Here is a 16,589-nt window from a genome sequence, read left to right as displayed (position 1 = left end):
ACGTGTCCTTGGGCGCTCACATGTCAGGGGGATCATGCATGAGCGAAGCGTGACACGCCGAGGGGGGGTCTGGATTGTGCCAGTCGCTTTGCCCCGATTGGCCTCTGGCTGCCTTGTAAAATGACCGGGGGGGGGGGGGGATTGTTTGGGCTGTTTTCTCGGCGGGGGAGGAAGCTGCGCGCTGCAGGGCGTGTCCGCCCACGTCAAGCGGATGACTCAGCTTCCCTCGGTCCCCTCCGCCTGGCAGCCTATTAAAGGCTGGGAAGGGGAGGAAATGAACATCAGCTCCCTGGAGAACCTCGGCCACCGAGCTCCCCAGCGCTGCGCCAAGAGGGCCGAGTCCTGCGCCCCCGCCACCTCGCCATGAGGGCTTCCGCGCTGCTGCTCGTTCCGCTGCTGTGTCTGGCCAGAGCCGCGCCGCAAGGTGAGTGCCCGGCCCCGCTCCCTGCGGTGCTCGGGGTCGTGCTGGGCTTGCAGACCCGGGGGGTAGGGCCTGGGCGGGGGGGGGGGGGGCTTGGGGATCCTGCCCCTCCTCCCCGGCAAATCGCAGCGCCTCGCTTGCCCTCGCCCAGCCTTTCTGCCTCTTCCTTCCACCGGGCTCTCGCCGCGTCTGCGCGCAACAGGGCCCCGATCCTGGGTGGTGCGCACGGCGGCCCATAGAGTAACCGTGTTGCGAAGGGGCAGGCAGGGTCTCTGGGGTCACCGCCTCTGCTTTAGGGGGAGACCCCCCCCGGATCCTAGCAACATCCACGCCACGTGCTCCCCCAGCTGCTGGCTCGGGGCGAAGACTCCCAGGACAAACCTTTTGTCTCTTGGCGAGGGCGCTGCGGCGACCAAGCCTCCCTAAAAGGGACCCTCGCAGGGAAAACGGGGGGGGGGAGCCAGTCCCGGCCGCCCCGTCGGTGCGGTTCATTGTAATAGGGGCCGTCCCACCGCAGGCTGCTTCGCTGCAGCGGGGGAATGTTTTCCCCGCGGCCGACTCCCGGTTGCGCACAGCGGGGCTCTTTTGCCCGACTGCAGAGCGCGGGTGCGTTATAGCGCATCGGTCCCTGCCAGCTTCCCGGCTTGAGCGCTGCACGGGTGCGTCCCGGGGCGACTCCTAGTGGGGACGCCCTGGGGTCCGACTGGGGGGGGGGGCGCTGGCTGGGGGATGCTTTGCGAGCGCTCCCCGGTTCGAATCCAGCCCGGGCTGGTAGGGGTCTCGGACACTTTAAACCAGGGCTACTCCGCTTTGCAAGCCCGGGCCCCCCAGTGATACTCCCCGCGCCTGGGGGGGGCCGCCGCTTCAGTGTGGTTGCATAGTCATGCAAATCTATATGCAAATAGATGGGTTCACACTGATGAATACAAAGCACTTCCCACCATGCCTCCCTGGGGGCTAGAAACCTGGACACCCTGCACCCGTCTGGTCCAGCCAGCCCGTCCCTTGCGTCTTTCAGTGCGCGCCTGCCTGGGAGCCGCTGTGGAGCCTGTTCCCGGGGGGCCCGTTCAAAGGATCCCTCCCGCGGGCCGCGTGGGGAGCCCAAACCGCCCTGGTTTAACCCAACCCTTTGCCGGGAACCTCGCGGAGACGCCAGGCCTGGCTGGGCCTAGAGGCGGAACATCCCCTGCTCCGTGGGGACGGGTCCCTCTGGACAGGTCCGTGGGAGAGGCCGCATGGAAGGCAGGCAGCCCACCCAGCTGTGGTTAGTCCCCATCCTCTCCATCCCCAGCCCCTTCTTCCCCTGCTTGTCGGTCCAGGGCAGCCAACCCTGCTGGCCCTCATGGGCCCTGGTGATGCTGGTCCTGTTTCCATGGAGCTGTCACCGGAGACGGCAGAAAGAGGCCGTCTCTCTGGGCTGCCTTGTCGGTCACCAGGGCCCATGGAGGGCACAGCGGAGGCCTCCCCAGCCTGGGCGCCCTTCGAGCAAGTCTGTAGGCCGGGGTGGGGGATAGCAAGAGTGACAAGTTGGGGGGGTGCAGAATGAGACCCCCCCAAGGGCTTTCCGAGGTGCACGCTCCACCGCTGCTCCCTCCTTTCCGGTGGCTGCGCTTGGACCCCCGGGGCTGCTCCTGAAATGTTAAACCCGGGGAAAATCTGCCCCCGTCATCCGCAGCGCTCCCCTCGCAAACCTGCCCCGCCCCAGGCAACGGGCCGGCGCTCCTGCTGATGGAGCCGGGGGGCTGAAAGAGCCTGGCCGTGGCAGCAGGGGGCTGGCATCTCCGAGGGGCTGGCACGTGGGGCGCTGGCCCCTCCCCTGGCACTGGGGCCGCACTGGGGTGTTCACTCACCTGTCTGATCGGAGCTGGTGCGGGGAGGTCTCGGGCTCACGGTGCCCAGCCCTGCCAGCGCCCCTCCGAGCAAAGGCAGAAGGGTTCCCGGCCCCTGTCGCTCTGTGATCCGGCTCAGCCCGAGTTTCGTGGCTTTGCCAGGCCGTCCCTCGGGGGGTTGACGCGTCCGTGGTGCACGGCCAGGAAAAAGAGCCAGGGTCACCTGACAGTCACAGGGGGGTGTAGAGGGGGGAAGGGCTGTGCTGGCCACCCGGAGACACCGGTGCTGACCAGCTGTGCGCCCAGGCGTGGGCAGGCTGTGCCCAGCTTCCCGGCTGCTCCGCTTGTCACCCTGGCCAACTTGTCTAAGTGCCTGGCTCACTTGAAGATTGGCAACGGTATTTCGGTGCCTAGTGATGCCAGTGGGAGCCGAGCCCGAGTTCTGAAAGCACCCTGCTTTGGTGCCCGACTCCCTTGGACAGTCAAGAGGAAGCAGGCCCCTAACTCATTCAAGGGTTACTGTAAATTCCACTCGGTGCCTTTGGCCTCTAGTCCCAGTTTTGCCCTGCAGTGCTCCCTCTTTGATACTGATCTGGCCTAATCACTTCCCAGACCTTCATGGATTTATCTTCACATGCCCCTCTGGGGTAGCACTTGGCTACTGTGCCCATTGAGCAGGTGGGGAAACTGAGGCACAGGGCGACTAAGTGACTTGCCCAGGGTCATGGAGGGAGTCGGTGGCAGAGCAGAGACTGGCATGCTGGTTTCCTAAGTCCCAGACTAGAGCCCACACTCCTCCTTGGGCTGATGTCCCAGCAACTGGCTGGACACTAGTGGGAGCTAGCCTTGCTCAGCACCTCAGACAGTCTAAGGGGGAACGGCCCCTGGACACGGCAATTGTGACCTGAAAGCCCCAGGGCAGGGGCCAAGGCCCCTCCACCCCCTATCTTCTGTGCTTTGCATTATCGCCTGCTAAATATATCTGCGTGCCTTATATAAGGCTAGCTCCACGGCCTGCCCCCGCTTCCTGCTCCCGCCTCAGGAATTTCAGAAATAAACGGATCCCAGCCGGGCTGGCTGGTAGCTCCCGGGAGTCTAAATGCAAAACAACCCCCTGCAGCAGCTTCCAGGGAGCGGGGAAGAACTCCAACCCTGAACGTGTTTGTGCCGAGCAAGCGCGGAGCCCAGACGAGACGCTGTGCAGTGCAACCGTCTTGTGAGGCGTCCGGGACAAAGGGCAAAACCGTGTAAAGGGCAGTGCCTGCTGTGGCCGACCCCTTCCCGCTAACCCAGACCGCTACGAATTTTCACAGCGCCCGGCAGTCCTGTTGTGCACCCAGCTGGCCAGTAACGAAGGCCACAGTGATCCACCGTGCGGACTCCTCCCTCGTTCCGGGAGCCCCTCAGGGTGGGGTCCTGGCTGGAAGAATCCTTACAAGGGGGGCGTGTCCCCCTTCCCAGAAAAAGTTTCGTAGTCTGTGGCCACGAGGCTTCCCAAAGGGACCGATTACATGCACGAGGCTCGTGGCCAAAGAGTGGCTACGTAGGAGGCATCTCGGCGTGTGTTTCGAAGAGCAATAGAAGCAGTGGGATAAAATCCAGGCTGAATAAGCAGAGAGGGGGGTCTCTGGCTGTGGGAGCCCCATTCCTTGGGGGATTTTAAAATGGACAGGACTGATCCCCCGAGACTCCTAGAGAATCAATCCTGCATGTGCCACTGGACGTCACAGTAGCTGAGTGAGGGCCCCAGTGCGCTGCACAGACTCACCCAGACAGTCCCGGCTCGAATACGCTCCCGGTGCGATGAGACAGGGTCCTTCTGTGCATGTATCAGATGAGCGTATGAATCTCTAGCACCTCCATGCCATTTCTCATCCGCTCATCTTCAAGTGCTTTACAAAGGAGGTCCGTGCCATCTCCCTAAGATACATAGGGGAAACTGAGGCACAGGGAGCGACTTGCCCAAATCACCCGGTAGCTCAGTGGCAGAGAAGGGATAGAACATCGCTCTTGATTCCTAGCCCAATGTTCTATCCGCTATGCCACACGTACGCCCCCAGCAGGAGAAACTGAGGCATGCCGCGAGCACACGATTTGCTCAAGGCCCCGGGGACAGTCAGTGGCAGAGCTAAGAACTGAACCCAGGTCTCCTCCCCAGTGCTCTCGCTGCTGTCAGTCCCCCTCCCCTGCGCGCAGCCCGGTCCTGCGCTCTGCACTCTCCACTTCTGACCGGCTCTGGTGTTTCTCTTTCCTTGGCACGGGCCGTTTCTGTTTGTCAGTAGAAGATTCCATCACGTTGATTGCGGTTTTGGCTGGGGGCCTAACGATGGCGCCCCCCCCCCCCCCCCCCCCCGCTCTGCGTTCGTTAGTGGCTTCTTACACAACAGCCTGTTGGAGAAGTCCCAGCAGGACCTTTCCCTAGCTCAGTGGTTTCCAATCTGCGCTCCGGGCACCCGGGGGGGGGGGGTCATTGCAGACTGTGTCGAGCTTTCCCAAAGGGTTGGGGCCTCCACTCAGAAGATCTGAGCTCCGCAGCTGAGCGAGGCTGAGAACAGGCGGCCCAGCGGCTCCCTTGCGTCTGGCACTGGCGGCCTGAGCCCGTGGGGTTCTCCGTGTGGCCTGCGAGGGGGTTGCCAGGTTCCGCTGGTCTCTGTCCACTTAGACGTTTTCCTCCCCGGGGGGAGTAAAACGACACGCACGTGGAGCGAGGGGGGGCCGGATTGCACGCGGCACAGACCCGTGTGCCCTCTCTGCAGCCAATCACAGTGCGGCTCCAGTTCCGTCGGCACCGCCCGCACATTCAGGGCCCGCCCGCGCCTTGAGCAAAACCACCCTCTCCCGGGAGCCCGTCTGGGTGGCGACAGACCGGCGGCCCCCCGAGATGGAGGCCGTTCGCCTCGGGTGCTGGCGCTGGCCCAGACTGCGCTCTGGGACTTGGAGGGGTTTGGGTCCGTGGCGCCTGCGGGGTGGGACGGAAGTTCAGAAAATTCCTAGATTCCAAGCCCAGGAGGGAGCGTGGGGGCATCTAGTCGGACGTGGGGGCTCGCCGGGGACCTCCTCCCTTGGGCCCCGTCACTTGTGTGTGAGGAAAGCGTCTGGCAGGGAGCCGGCCTGAATTTGGATCGGTGCTGCGTGGGCTCGTGGCCCTGCACGGCCGAGGACTTCAAACCTGCGGCTGGGTAGAGCGGCAGCGTCACCTCTCTGGCTCTGTCCCCGGTCACGACCAGCCTGGAGGGCGTTGCACCAACCCTTGTGCCCGTGCGAGGTTTTACTCATGTGAGGCGCCTCACCGGGTTCCTTGCACCACGGAGCTCAACGGGGCGACGCAGGGTGCAGGAAGGGGCCCGCCCACGGAGGAGTCCACCCACAGCCCCGGATGAGCAATTCCCCTCCCGTCAGCTCTAACGAGGTGCTGCCCTCAGTTGTCTTCTGTGGGCCCCGTTTTCTCCGGCCGCGGCTGATCCTAGCCATGGACTCCTTGGGAGAGGGAAGATCTAGGCCTGAGACAAAGGGGAGAGGGATGGAGACAACACCGCAGGCTGGCAATGGGTGGTCCTGTGCCAATGTTAACAGAGAGCCGGGACCTCCTGGGTTCTCATCCCCTGTGGGGCACTTTGATTGGCTGGGAGGGGTTCTCATCCCCTGCGGGGCACTTCGATTGGCTGGCAGGGCCTGGCTCCCTTTCCCCGGGTACCAGAGGGTGCTTACTGTCCTGGCTCAGGTCGGAGGAGGGGTCGGCAGAATTTGCTCCGTGCTTGGGAGAGAAAAGCCGCCGAAGCGGGAAGCATCCTTCACGCAAGGGCAGGGATCCCCGGGGGAGGGCGGGTGCAGCCAGGTGCAGCCAGCCTGACCCGTTGGCTTGCAGAGACCGGCACGCTGGGATCTGCTCTTACAGGCGCTCCCATAGGCCCCAGAGCGACAGGTTGCATCCAAGTAGGCAACTGTGGGGAGGCAGGACGGAGCCAGGGTGCGACTTGCCGAAACCCTCGGACCTGCCTCAATGCAGGGGGCCGGACGGGCTGCCTTCTCCTGCGGCTCGGGGCAGCCAGGGGTCTAGAACCCAGCTCTCTAGGTTGGTCCCTTGCTAGCGATGGATCTGCCCTGGGATTAGCCGAGTGAGAGCAGGTGAGCGGTTGCGTAGGAGAGGCCTCGAGGGACAGGGGGTTTGCGTCACCGGCTCCATCACCACCCCAGGCCCAGACCTGCCCCACAAAACCACCGTCTGCAGGGAAACGACGAGTCACGGAAGGAAAATCCGCCCTGGGCTGGAGGCAGGCGCCCCAACCGGTGAATGTCTTTGGAAGTGGGGTAGCGCCCAGGCACTGCTGGCCCGCCCCCCGCTGCGGAAGCAGCCCCCCGCGTCGCACGCCAGGTGCCTGGTGAGCAAAGCCTTGGGAACAGGCGAAAGAAAAGCGGCAGCCGCGCAGGGAATAAGCAGCCGCGTGGCCAGCGCAGGGGAGTAGTGGCGGGGAGTCTTGGGTTCTGTTCCACTGGGGGACAACTGACTCCTCCCGCCCCTCACTCTCCACCCGCAGCCCCTGCTAGCCCAGCCCTGAGCTCCCCACATGTAGCTCTGCTCCGCCCCTCAATCCCCACCTGCAGCCCCCTGCTCTCCCAGCCCTGGGCTCCCCACCTGCAGCCCCCTGCTAGCCTAGCCCTGGGCTCCCCATGCTCAGCTCTGACCCGCCCCTTGCTCCCCACCTGGAGCCCCCCGCTCTCCCAGCCCTGGGCTCCCCACCTGCAGCCCCCTGCTAGCCTAGCCCTGGGCTCCCCATGCTCAGCTCTGACCCGCCCCTCGCTCCCCACCTGCAGCCCCCTGCTCTCCCAGCCCTGGGCTCCCCACATGCAGCTCCGCCCCGCCCCTCACTCCTGACCTGCAGTGCTCGCCCAGCCCTAGCCTCTTGTGTGGTTGTGGGGTTTTTTCTGTTTGTTTAGATCCAAGGGAAACCAGAACGCTCAAGAGACTTAACCATTTTCTCATTTATTGCAAGCTCTAAACAGTTAACATGGTCATTGAAGTTTTACAAGCCTTCTAAACAATTACTGTGCAAAATACTGAAGGGTTAAAATCTAAAGCAATTAATACAGTGCAAAAGCAGGTCATAGACGATTATTCTAATACAATCACTGAGCCTAGTTCACTTACACTTCACCCGTATGCCACCTGCAGTCCCAGGCAGGAGGGCGTGGTCCCTCCGACTCCCACGGGTCGGATCGCCAGGCGCTGGGATCCCTTGTTACATTGAAAGCAGGCCCTGTGGTTATTCCCTCCCCCGATTATCTTCTCTACCCCTCTATTTATAGCCAAGCGAGACTCGGTCGTTCTAGTCGTATCTACCAATCCGCTACGTTTTGCGTAAAGTGCCGATGGTGCCGGTAGCGAGGGTACATTTGGCTGTGCCAAAATATTGCAAAAGTGCTTCATTCATTCATAGTTTTTCTGGCTGTCTCTTGAATTTGTCTCTCATCAAACGATGGGCGGTACCCGTCCCAGGTGCTTCTGGTCTCTCTGTCCTGTACAGATGCTGCATAATTGGGCAGCTCTCCTGACCCCCCCCACCCTGCCTGGCCTGGCCTGCGTTGGTGCCCAAGCTTGAATCAGACCTAGGGTGGTGTTAGATCCATATGCGGGACGAGGCCGGGACGAGGCCTAGCACTGCAGACGTTGTTGTTCTGGTCACGGGAGGGTGTCCGGGTTCCCCTACAGGCTCCTCCCACAGCTCCGCCCCGCCCCTCACTCCCCACCCACAGCCCCCCGCTCTCCCAGCCCTGGGCTCCCCACCCGCAGCTCCGCCCCGCCCCTCACTCCCCACCCGCAGCCCCCCGCTCTCCCATCCCTGGGCTCCCCACCCGCAGCCCCCCGCTCTCCCATCCCTGGGCTCCCCACCCGCAGCCCCCCGCTCTCCCATCCCTGGGCTCCCCACCCGCAGCTCTGCCCCGCCCCTCCCTCCCCACCCGCAGCCCCCCGCTCTCCCATCCCTGGGCTCCCATGCCCCAGCGGGGTGGCTGGCTGGTGTGTGGATTAACCCAGGACTAACGCAGGCCTGGCTGCGGTTCCTGTGGGGCGGCGTTATCGTGGCCAATCGGCCCCATGGGCGATGCCAGCGCTGAAGGGGGCTGGGCCCACGGGGGGCTCTCTCTGAGGTGCCCCGGGTCGTGCCGGCCTGGTAGCAAGCAGGAACAATGGGGACATGTTGGGTTTGCAGGGGGGTGGCGCCGCACGTGTATTAGGCACAGCCCCTAATATGGGGACAGGGCTGATAATTATCAGGCTTCCTGGTCCCCCTAGTGGCCAAATCTGGGAGCCGAATCCCAAAGGTCACAATCGTTTTCCATAAAGCCCCAGCCCCCGGAGTCCCGGGACTACGCGAGTCTCTGCTTTGCTAATAAGACCACGGCTCACCCTGGCGCTTAGGGGAGAAGCAGGAAAACCCGACCCCAGCGGCTAAAACCCCAGAGTCCAAGACAAAGGACCCCCCGTGTCCCGTGTATTTCTTGTCCCGATTTTCTGAGCCGATCTCGTGAACGTTTTGTGCGTGGGGAGGAGCCGCCTTGTGACTCTTGGCGTTCCTGGGGCTCCGGAGCACGTCTCTGGGGGCCTCGACAGCCTCAGTATTGCCCCGGGGGGGGGGGGCCGTGCGCCGCACACGGGGGGGGGGGGGCTCTCGAGCAGCACTACGGGCTCGGTGCTGCCTCTCCCCAGCCCCCTGCTCGGTCTGGTGATCTGCGATCCGGATGTCGGGGCTCCCGGGTGGGCCGGGCGGCGCTGGGCACAGCGGCTCACTGTCTCGGTTGCTGTCCCCCTCCCAGATGCCCAAGAGGAGCTGCCCCTGGCAACGGCCGATGACTTGATGCAGAGCGAAGTGATCCCGGAGCTGCCCTTTGTGGTGGAGCAGGGTGAGTGGCCGGAGCTGCCCTGGAACCCGCAGGGCCAGGGGGTGATGCTGCTGGGGTGGAAGGTGCTGAGCAGGGGGGAGGAGCAGGGGCCATCGGGGCGGTGGGTCTGGTCCAAACCAACCCGGGTACCAGCTCCCCCGGCTCTGACACCAGCCCGCGATGAGCACACGCATCTCGGGGGCTGGCGACCGGACTAGAGACCGAACCGCCCCTGGCAGGAGGCACCCGAGCCCCGGCCACCCCCACCCCCTGCAGGGCAGGAGCCGGCAGCTGTTAGTCCCACCCTGGGGGTCCAAAGGGAGGCTGGAGGCTTTGGCCAGGAGCCCGGAGCTGTGGGTCCTGGGGGGTCAGGATGGAGGGGGGTGGAGACCCCCCTGCTTAGCTTAGGGGGGCAAAGCCGTGGCGACCGCGTGAGCCAGGCAGGGGCCAGGCTGGACCTTCCCAGATGGCCGGCTGGTGAACTGGCTCTCCCTCCGCCTTAGGGCCACTGGACCCCATCCTGATCCGTGGGGAGCCTCAGGCCCCGGTGACGGTGCTGCGCCCCAGAGCCACAAGCCCCCGGGGCCCGGCCTGGGGTCACAAGCTGGACGACTTCCCGCCCGGCCGCCCCAGCAAGAGCAACATCGACAACATCTGCCGGGAGGGGAGGAAGAAGGCGTCGTACGGGACCTGGAACCTGCCCCAGACCAGCTTCTCCCACCTCAAGCGCCAGGGCGACGCCATCAACGCCCTGGAGGCCGGCCTGGAGCAGTGCTGCCAGCAGAGAGGGAGGCTGGGTTGTGCGGAGAGCGCGGTGAGTCCCTGCGCCGCGCTAGAGGGGCGGCTTGGGCCATATCCCGCAGGTAAAGGGGAAACTGAGGCACAGCTCAGGCCTGACACAGCCAGAGCCAGGCACTTACCCGAGCTCTCCGGAGTCCCAGCTGGTTGCTCTAACCAGGAGGCCACGCTGCCCCCTCTCAAGGAAGGCTGCAGCGTAGGGGATCACTGGGGTGGGGGAAGATGACTCAGGGACCCAGAAGTCCTAGAGGGCTGGGACTCCACAGCCATTCACAGGACTGGAGATGGGGCCGGAGAGGGAGACCTGTGTCCCCACGGCGGGCACAGCACAGGTCCTACGGGATTCCCTGGGGGACCCCTGCCCTTGCCCCCTCGGCTGTAGGAGCCGGCCAGAGACCCAGCGAACTCCTCCCGGCCGCCGAGGCATGGGGGCTGCTCCCAGGTGGCTTTGCCGGCGAGGGAGCCAGCGGGGAGGGCGAAGGGCTGAGCCGGGGCGGCCCAGCGAAGGTGCCACGTTCTGGGGCGGGTGCAGGGCTCTGGGCGGGTCATCCTGCGAGGGTGGGCGGGACCTGGGCTCCCGCTGACCCGCCCCCCCCGCCTCCCGCAGTGGAAGGACGCCCTGGAGCAGTTCTGCGTGGACGAGTTCTCGGTGAAGACCAAGCACCACCCCTGCTGCAAGCGGTCTGGCGCCGGCCGGGCACAGTGCTTCGCCAGCGAGGCCCCCAACCCCAGCTACGAGCCCGAGGCCAGCAGCACGGAGCCCCCCAGCGCCTGCCCCTCGGGCGACCCGGCCCGCTGCACGCCCGGCCTGCCCGGCACCAAGCTGTGGCCCCAGCTGCCCGAGATCTCCTTCCCGCCCGGCGAGCCCAGCCCGAGCAACATCAAGAACATCTGCCGGCTGCGCACGTTCCGGCCCGTCTACCTGCCCGGCGCCATCCCCACCACGGGCTACGGCTGGTTCCAGCGCCAGGCCCGCGCCATCAACCGCCTGGAGAACGACTTCAAGAAGTGCTGCAAGAGCGAGAGCGTCAACTGTGCTCACGCCGCGGTGAGGGGGGGCTCCGCGCGGGGGGCGGGAGGAAGCCCCTCCCAAGGGGCTCTTGGCGAGGGGGGAGGCGTTTCCCTCTCCCCGGCCGATGGGTCCGTCCGGCCCCGCATCCCTGGCACCGTTGGTCTGCGTTCCAGCCCGGGGAGCGATGGGGTTTGTGACGTTAGGTTCCCCCTTCTCCCCTCTGTGCCCTGTTTTATACTGGGCCCCGCTGGCCGGGGGCGGCGGGTACCATAGGCAGGGGGAGGCGGAGCCTTAACAATCCGCCAGCCTGGCTCCGCCCCCAGAATGTCGACTTGGGGCGGAGTGTTGCTGCCTCTAAGCACCTGCCCTCCCCGTGGTGCTCGGGGGCGGGGCCAGGGTGAAGGGGCGGGGCCAGGGTGAAGGGGCGGGGCAAGGGGCAGGGTTGGGGGCCAGACCATCATCCACCGCCCATGCGCCTGTTCTGTCCATGCAGGAAGGTGTGTGGGGGGGAGGGGCTGGGCACAGATTGGACACGGGCACTGGATCCCGGGGGCTCTGCAGGCGCCGGGAATATTCAGGGTCTTTTGGTCGCAGCTGGAGGGCCCCGACTTGACCTCAGGGCCCCCCTGTCTTCCCCCAGCTAGAGACAGGCAGGGCCCAGCTGGGGGTGACTGGCCCAGGCAGGCCCGTCAGGGTGGGGAGCAGCCGGGGGTAGAACCCAGGTGCCCTGCATCCCGCCCCGCGGCCGTGGCGGCTCGTGGGCCCGCTCCCGCTGACGCGGCTTCTCTCTCTCGCTGCAGTGGGAGAAGGCCCTGGCTCAGTTCTGCAAGCAGGAGCTGTCGGTGAAGACCAAACCCCACGAGTGCTGCAAGCAGCCTGACAGCAAGGCCAGGACCAGCTGCTTCTCCAGCCAGGCCCCGCACCCGGCCTACGACAAGGAGATTCAGGTTGTCAGCCTGGGGGAGGTGACCCCGGAGCTCCTGGACCTGCTGTGCGGGGAGGTCAAGCTCTTCACCAAACAGTGAGTCTGACGCACCAGGGCCTGCGCCCACTGACGGAGCCTCCCGGGGAATTAGCCCCCTACCCACTAGACCTCACTGCCTTGTAGAACAACAGATAGAACCCAGGAGTGTCGTCTTTCCCCCTCCCTCCCCCCGCCGCTCTACCCACTAGACCTCACTGCCTCTGGTAGGGCTTGCTGGGGCTGTTGCCACCTGGAACAACACCGCAGGCCAGTGGCCTATAGAAAGGGGCCTGGGAAGGAGGCAAGCCGGGAGCCCCGACAATTAGCCGCCCAGCCTGGGCCGGGTTTGGGGAAGCGGAGGCCCCGCTTCTGGGTTAGGCGCTGGCTCCACGAGGCTGCAGCGCCACCTTGTGGCTCCGGGGAGAGATGCAAATTCCCTCCCGTGGGGATCCGCCCCCCTTTGCCTTAATCACAGGCTGCTGGTTCCCGGCAGGGAGCACTGGCCAGACACCCCCTGTGCCCTGCGTGGGCAGGAGCCTCCCCCTCCCCCGGATTTCCCCAGTGCCAGGGGAGCTGCGGGCCCTGGCGTTTGCCTCGGGGGGCCCTGGCCCAGGCAGGGGGAACCTGATTGTCACTGGTGCAGGGTCTTTGCCCCGTGTCCAAGGAGTGGGCCAGACCCCAGATCAGTGCAGCCCCACTGGCGCCCGTGGAGCGTTGCCCCTTTGCACCGGGCGGGGATTCGGCCCCACTGATGCCCGTGGTGCCTGTTTGCACTATCTCTTCTGCTTTCTCCCTGGGGCGTCCTGCCGAGAAGGCCGGCCAGGCAGACCCAGCCTGTGGTGAAGAGCAGTGATCGGGCGCCCAGGAGCCCAAAAACCTGGGATCTCTCTCCGCATTCGCCCCAGTGTAAATGCTGCTCTGGCTCGGTAGCATGTGACCTGCACATCCCATCCCCATGGCAGGGGCGTACATGACAACCCCCAGCTGCAGGGTGATGGAGAATCTATTCTGGGCTCTGCCACAGGTGTCCCTCTGTGACCTTAGGCAGATCACTTAACCTTTCTGGGCTGGATCATCAGATGGGCTAAGCTTGTGACATGTCACTGAAATCTCCCCAGGTGCTTTACAGGCTGTGCATGCTGGATTCACTCCCTCCCTCCCCCCCATAATGCAGCCACCTCTGGGGAGGAATGGGGCAGCTATTTAACAACGCACCACATCATGACCAGCGTTCCCTGTAAGCGGGAACTCGTGCGGCTACTCGGGAGGGATTCCAGTGCCACCCTGCAGGCAAGCTGAGCGCCCACAGCTCGGTTTTGTGTTTCTAGGGGTGGTGCACATTCGCACCTGCCTCGCTGCCCAAAAATGTATTCCACCCATGGATGGAAAACATCTGCCCATGGCCGGAAGAACCGAGAGCATGACCCTGCGGTTCATAGCAGGCCGTGCAGCATCCCATTGACTCCCCCGGGAGCCTTCCAGGGAGGCAGGACGTAATTCAGTGAGTTCGAATTTAAACCGCCCGGATTCCCGACGGCTGCTCCGTGACCTTGTCCTGTCTCCACCACAAGAGGGCCCCTGTGGCAGCGCAGCGCCCCCTAGTGCACGGCGCTGGGTATAGTCCAGGACTAGCGCCCCAGGCTGCTGCTGACCCTGAGCGCTGATTTACGTGGCTACAAACGACTCCCTCCTGTTCCTAGGAAACCAGTCCCCAGCGTGATCCAGAGTCTGACGGGCCCGTGCTGCCGCCTGCAGGGCGAGGAGCGGACGCAGTGCGCAGAGAAGGAGGTGGGTACGAGCCTGCCCTGAACCAGGGCGCGCCGGGTGGCCATGGCAAGGCTGCTCGGCCCCTGCATGTCTAAGAACGGAGCTTGGGGTGAGCTCTGGCCGGACTGGAGGGAGGGGAGGCTGGAGGTGAGATCCCCCCTCCCCTCACTAAATAGCCGGGGGCTCTTCTGTGCCATGATTAGCCACTGCTCTCATTTAGTGTTGGGACGGGGCAGGGGAGGAAGGAAGAGATGTAACTGGGGGGAGGGCGGGGCAGGGAGAACGGCCTTCCCAGCTCAGGACAAGCCCCCATAAGGTAGGGGAGTTGATTCTCCCCCCCCCCTGTAGTGCAGAGGTGGGAAACTGAGGCACGGAAAAGGGAAATGGCTTGTCACAGTGGTGCCATAAGACACTGGCATCACCAGCTGTAGAACCCAGGAGTCCCGCCCCTCCCTGCATGCCCCGGACTGGGCTCTAACCACTCCTGCCCGCTGCTCTCTGCAGAAGGCCCGGTCCTTCGCCGCCCTGTGCACCACGCAGAAGGACTCGTGGAAGGACAAGGAGCAGTGCTGCTCCCAGGAGGAGGAGGAGGACCGAGCCCACTGCTTCAACGCCAGCTACCTGGACAGCATTTCCCTGGCCAGCACGGGCCCGGGGCAAGTGGCCAGCTCGCCGGAGCCGGCGGCGTAAGGCCGGAAAGAACAAGAACTCTCTCCCCTCGCGCTCTCCTGTGTCCTTGAGCCTCCTCCTGCCCTGCCCCTGCTGGGTCCCGTCCGGAGCCAGGCGGCCGCTGGCCCTTCCCGGCCCGGCCGTCGCGCCCTCGGCCCGCAGAGACGCTCGAGGGATCCTGCCAGCGCGGGGACGCCCAGCCCGGCGCCTGCTGGCTTCTCAAATCCGGAGGCGGCCAGCCCAGAGCTCCGGGTCCCATCCCCGGGGGTGGCCGCAGGAGATGGGCCCAGGTCCTTGGGGTCCCACCCTGCTGGACACCCCCCCACGCTCACGCCTGCCGCCCTCTCCGCTTACAGCGGGTGGGTGGGAGAAGGATTTGAGATGGGGGGTGGCCTCCCCTGCCAGCCAGCGCCCCCTTCTGGCCGGCTTGGAGCTCTCCGGCAAGGCAGCCGGCCAAGCAGGAGCAGCTGGGAGCTGATTCCAAGTCTGTCCCGGGGTGGAGGGTCCTGGGAGAGCCCGGGGCGGGGGTTGTACAGCCCGAGGTGGGCAAGAAGCAGGCGGAAGGCGGTCCAGCAGCTGGCCCTGTAGCCGCCGCCCCAGGGGCAGCCCCTTAGCCCTTGATCCGGCTTGCCAGGCCGGGGGGCCCCTTCCCACGCCCTGCAGGAGGGGGGCCCGTTCAGCATTCGCCGCTAGCACCCGAGCTGGCTTTGGGGGTCGCGGGGCAGCGGGTTCCTTAGCTCCCGCGCCCCACGGCTCTGCTGTGCCCCTTGCAACCTGCGCACGTGCCTTAGCCCGGAGGCTGGGTCGACTCCTCGCCGCCGCCGGGGACTGGCTCTCTGGAGATTCCTAATAAACCTTCCTGACGAACCCCCCGATTCCTCCTGTTTGTCCCCCACCTTCGCCGGCGCCTCCCGCAGGGTTCCCTGGGCACAATGGGCCGAGCTCTTCGCGGTGAATCTCTACGCGGGCCCCTGGGGCCTGCGGGTGGCCCGGGGCCGTGGATGGGAACGTGGCACATTTGCCAACATCGCTGCCCAGCGGCCTTTTGGGGGGCACCAGAGTTCCCCCTACGGGGGGTGCGGCTGACGTGGGAGATGGGGCAGATACCACGGGGATGGGCAGAGTCTAGGCTCAGAACAGACCCAGGGTGGGGGGGAAAAGCGGGCGGGGGGGGAATCGCCCAGGACCCCCCGTGGCTGCAGTTAGACCCCTGTGTCCCAGCCCGGTGCTCCACCCACTGCACAGCGCTGCCTCGCACGCTGCTGGAGGGCCCACGTGCAGGGCAGTGGCGGGAGACGGACGAAGTGCAGGCCGGGTCTCTGCGCTTTGCCTGGCCCCGCGGCGCGAAGGGGGAGGGGCACGCGCTTTGCCCTGGCTCAGCAGGGGCTGGTTCGTGCCCAGGCGCCCACTGGCAGGTTTCCATGGGGCTGGCCCAGGAGGGGGCTGGCATGCAGCTCGCCCACCCTGGGGCAGGCACGTTCCTGGAGAACGCCCCCCAGCGGTCCCGTCGGGGGGTGGGGAGGGACCCTGCTGCTTTAGCCCCAGCTGGCAAGGGGCACGTGCCAGGCTGCCGTGCCAAGCTCCCTGCTGCGCCCACCAGCTGCCCGGCTCCCCCGCGGTGAGGTCCTGCGAGGCAGCAGCTGCTCCGCCGAGGCTGCCTTGACCGGGTCGCAGAGACGCGCCCGGCTCCTGCTGGGCCAGGGGCAAGGTCTGCCCCCCTCGCGCCAGCCTGGCTTCTCCCCAAGCCTCGGCCCTAGGCCTGCGGCACCCGGTCCCCCGCCCAGCTCCCCACGGCCGTGCCAGTGAGACACCAGGGGGGCGGGGGGGAATGGGGGGGGGGGGGTGAATGGTCTCTCTAGTGCCCAAAGCGATGTCTTCCAACGGGAAATGGTGGTTTTGCCGAAGTGGCATTTTCCAGCCGCCGAAAGCCCCGTCGCCGACTCTTCCCCCAGCTTTCCCCACTGGCCTCGCTCCAGACGCGCTTGCTCAGACCCCCCTTCCCCCCTTCTCTGGATTCCAGCGCGTGCAGGCCTGGCCCCGCGTCTGGATCCCATGGGTCCCCTCCTCCCCTTTGGCTCCTTCACCTCCGGTGAGTTTGGCTCTTCGCTGGATCCCTCCGTCCTGCTCTGGATTCCCTGCTGGGTCCCTGCTCCCCCTCTGGGTCCCCTGCACCTCTTCTCGGGATCGCGCCATCCTTTTCTGGAGCCCGAGTGTGCTGCATGCCCCTGTGTTCTGAACCCCCGGCACGGCCCG

At 65.5% G+C, this 16,589-nt stretch overlaps 1 protein-coding gene across 1 annotated transcript; it reads left to right on the top strand.

Annotated features, from left to right (window-relative positions):
* Positions 1-215: 215 nt before the first annotated feature.
* On the top strand, positions 216-15,203 carry ECM1 (extracellular matrix protein 1). Its single transcript, XM_075907418.2, has 7 exons — positions 216-424; positions 9,061-9,147; positions 9,630-9,940; positions 10,532-10,972; positions 11,737-11,957; positions 13,601-13,688; positions 14,172-15,203. The coding sequence occupies exons 1-7, from the start codon at positions 364-366 to the stop codon at positions 14,355-14,357; spliced, it is 1,395 nt and encodes a 464-aa protein (XP_075763533.2). The 5' UTR covers positions 216-363; the 3' UTR covers positions 14,358-15,203.
* The last annotated feature ends 1,386 nt before the right edge of the window (positions 15,204-16,589 follow it).

This window comes from Pelodiscus sinensis, chromosome 22 (genome assembly GCF_052426305.1).
Source record: "Pelodiscus sinensis isolate ZL-2025 chromosome 22, ASM5242630v1, whole genome shotgun sequence".
NCBI classification, from domain to species: domain Eukaryota; kingdom Metazoa; phylum Chordata; order Testudines; family Trionychidae; genus Pelodiscus; species Pelodiscus sinensis.
This window is presented reverse-complemented; position numbering and strand designations above follow the sequence as displayed.

Coding starts and splice junctions, on each gene's coding strand:
- ECM1 (XM_075907418.2), top strand. CDS start 364: ATGAGGGCTTCCGCGCTGCTGCTCGTTCCGCTGCTGTGTCTGGCCAGA. Junction 9,941..10,531: donor TGGGTTGTGCGGAGAGCGCG/GTGAGTCCCTGC, acceptor CGCCTCCCGCAG/TGGAAGGACGCCCTGGAGCA. Junction 13,689..14,171: donor CGCAGTGCGCAGAGAAGGAG/GTGGGTACGAGC, acceptor TGCTCTCTGCAG/AAGGCCCGGTCCTTCGCCGC.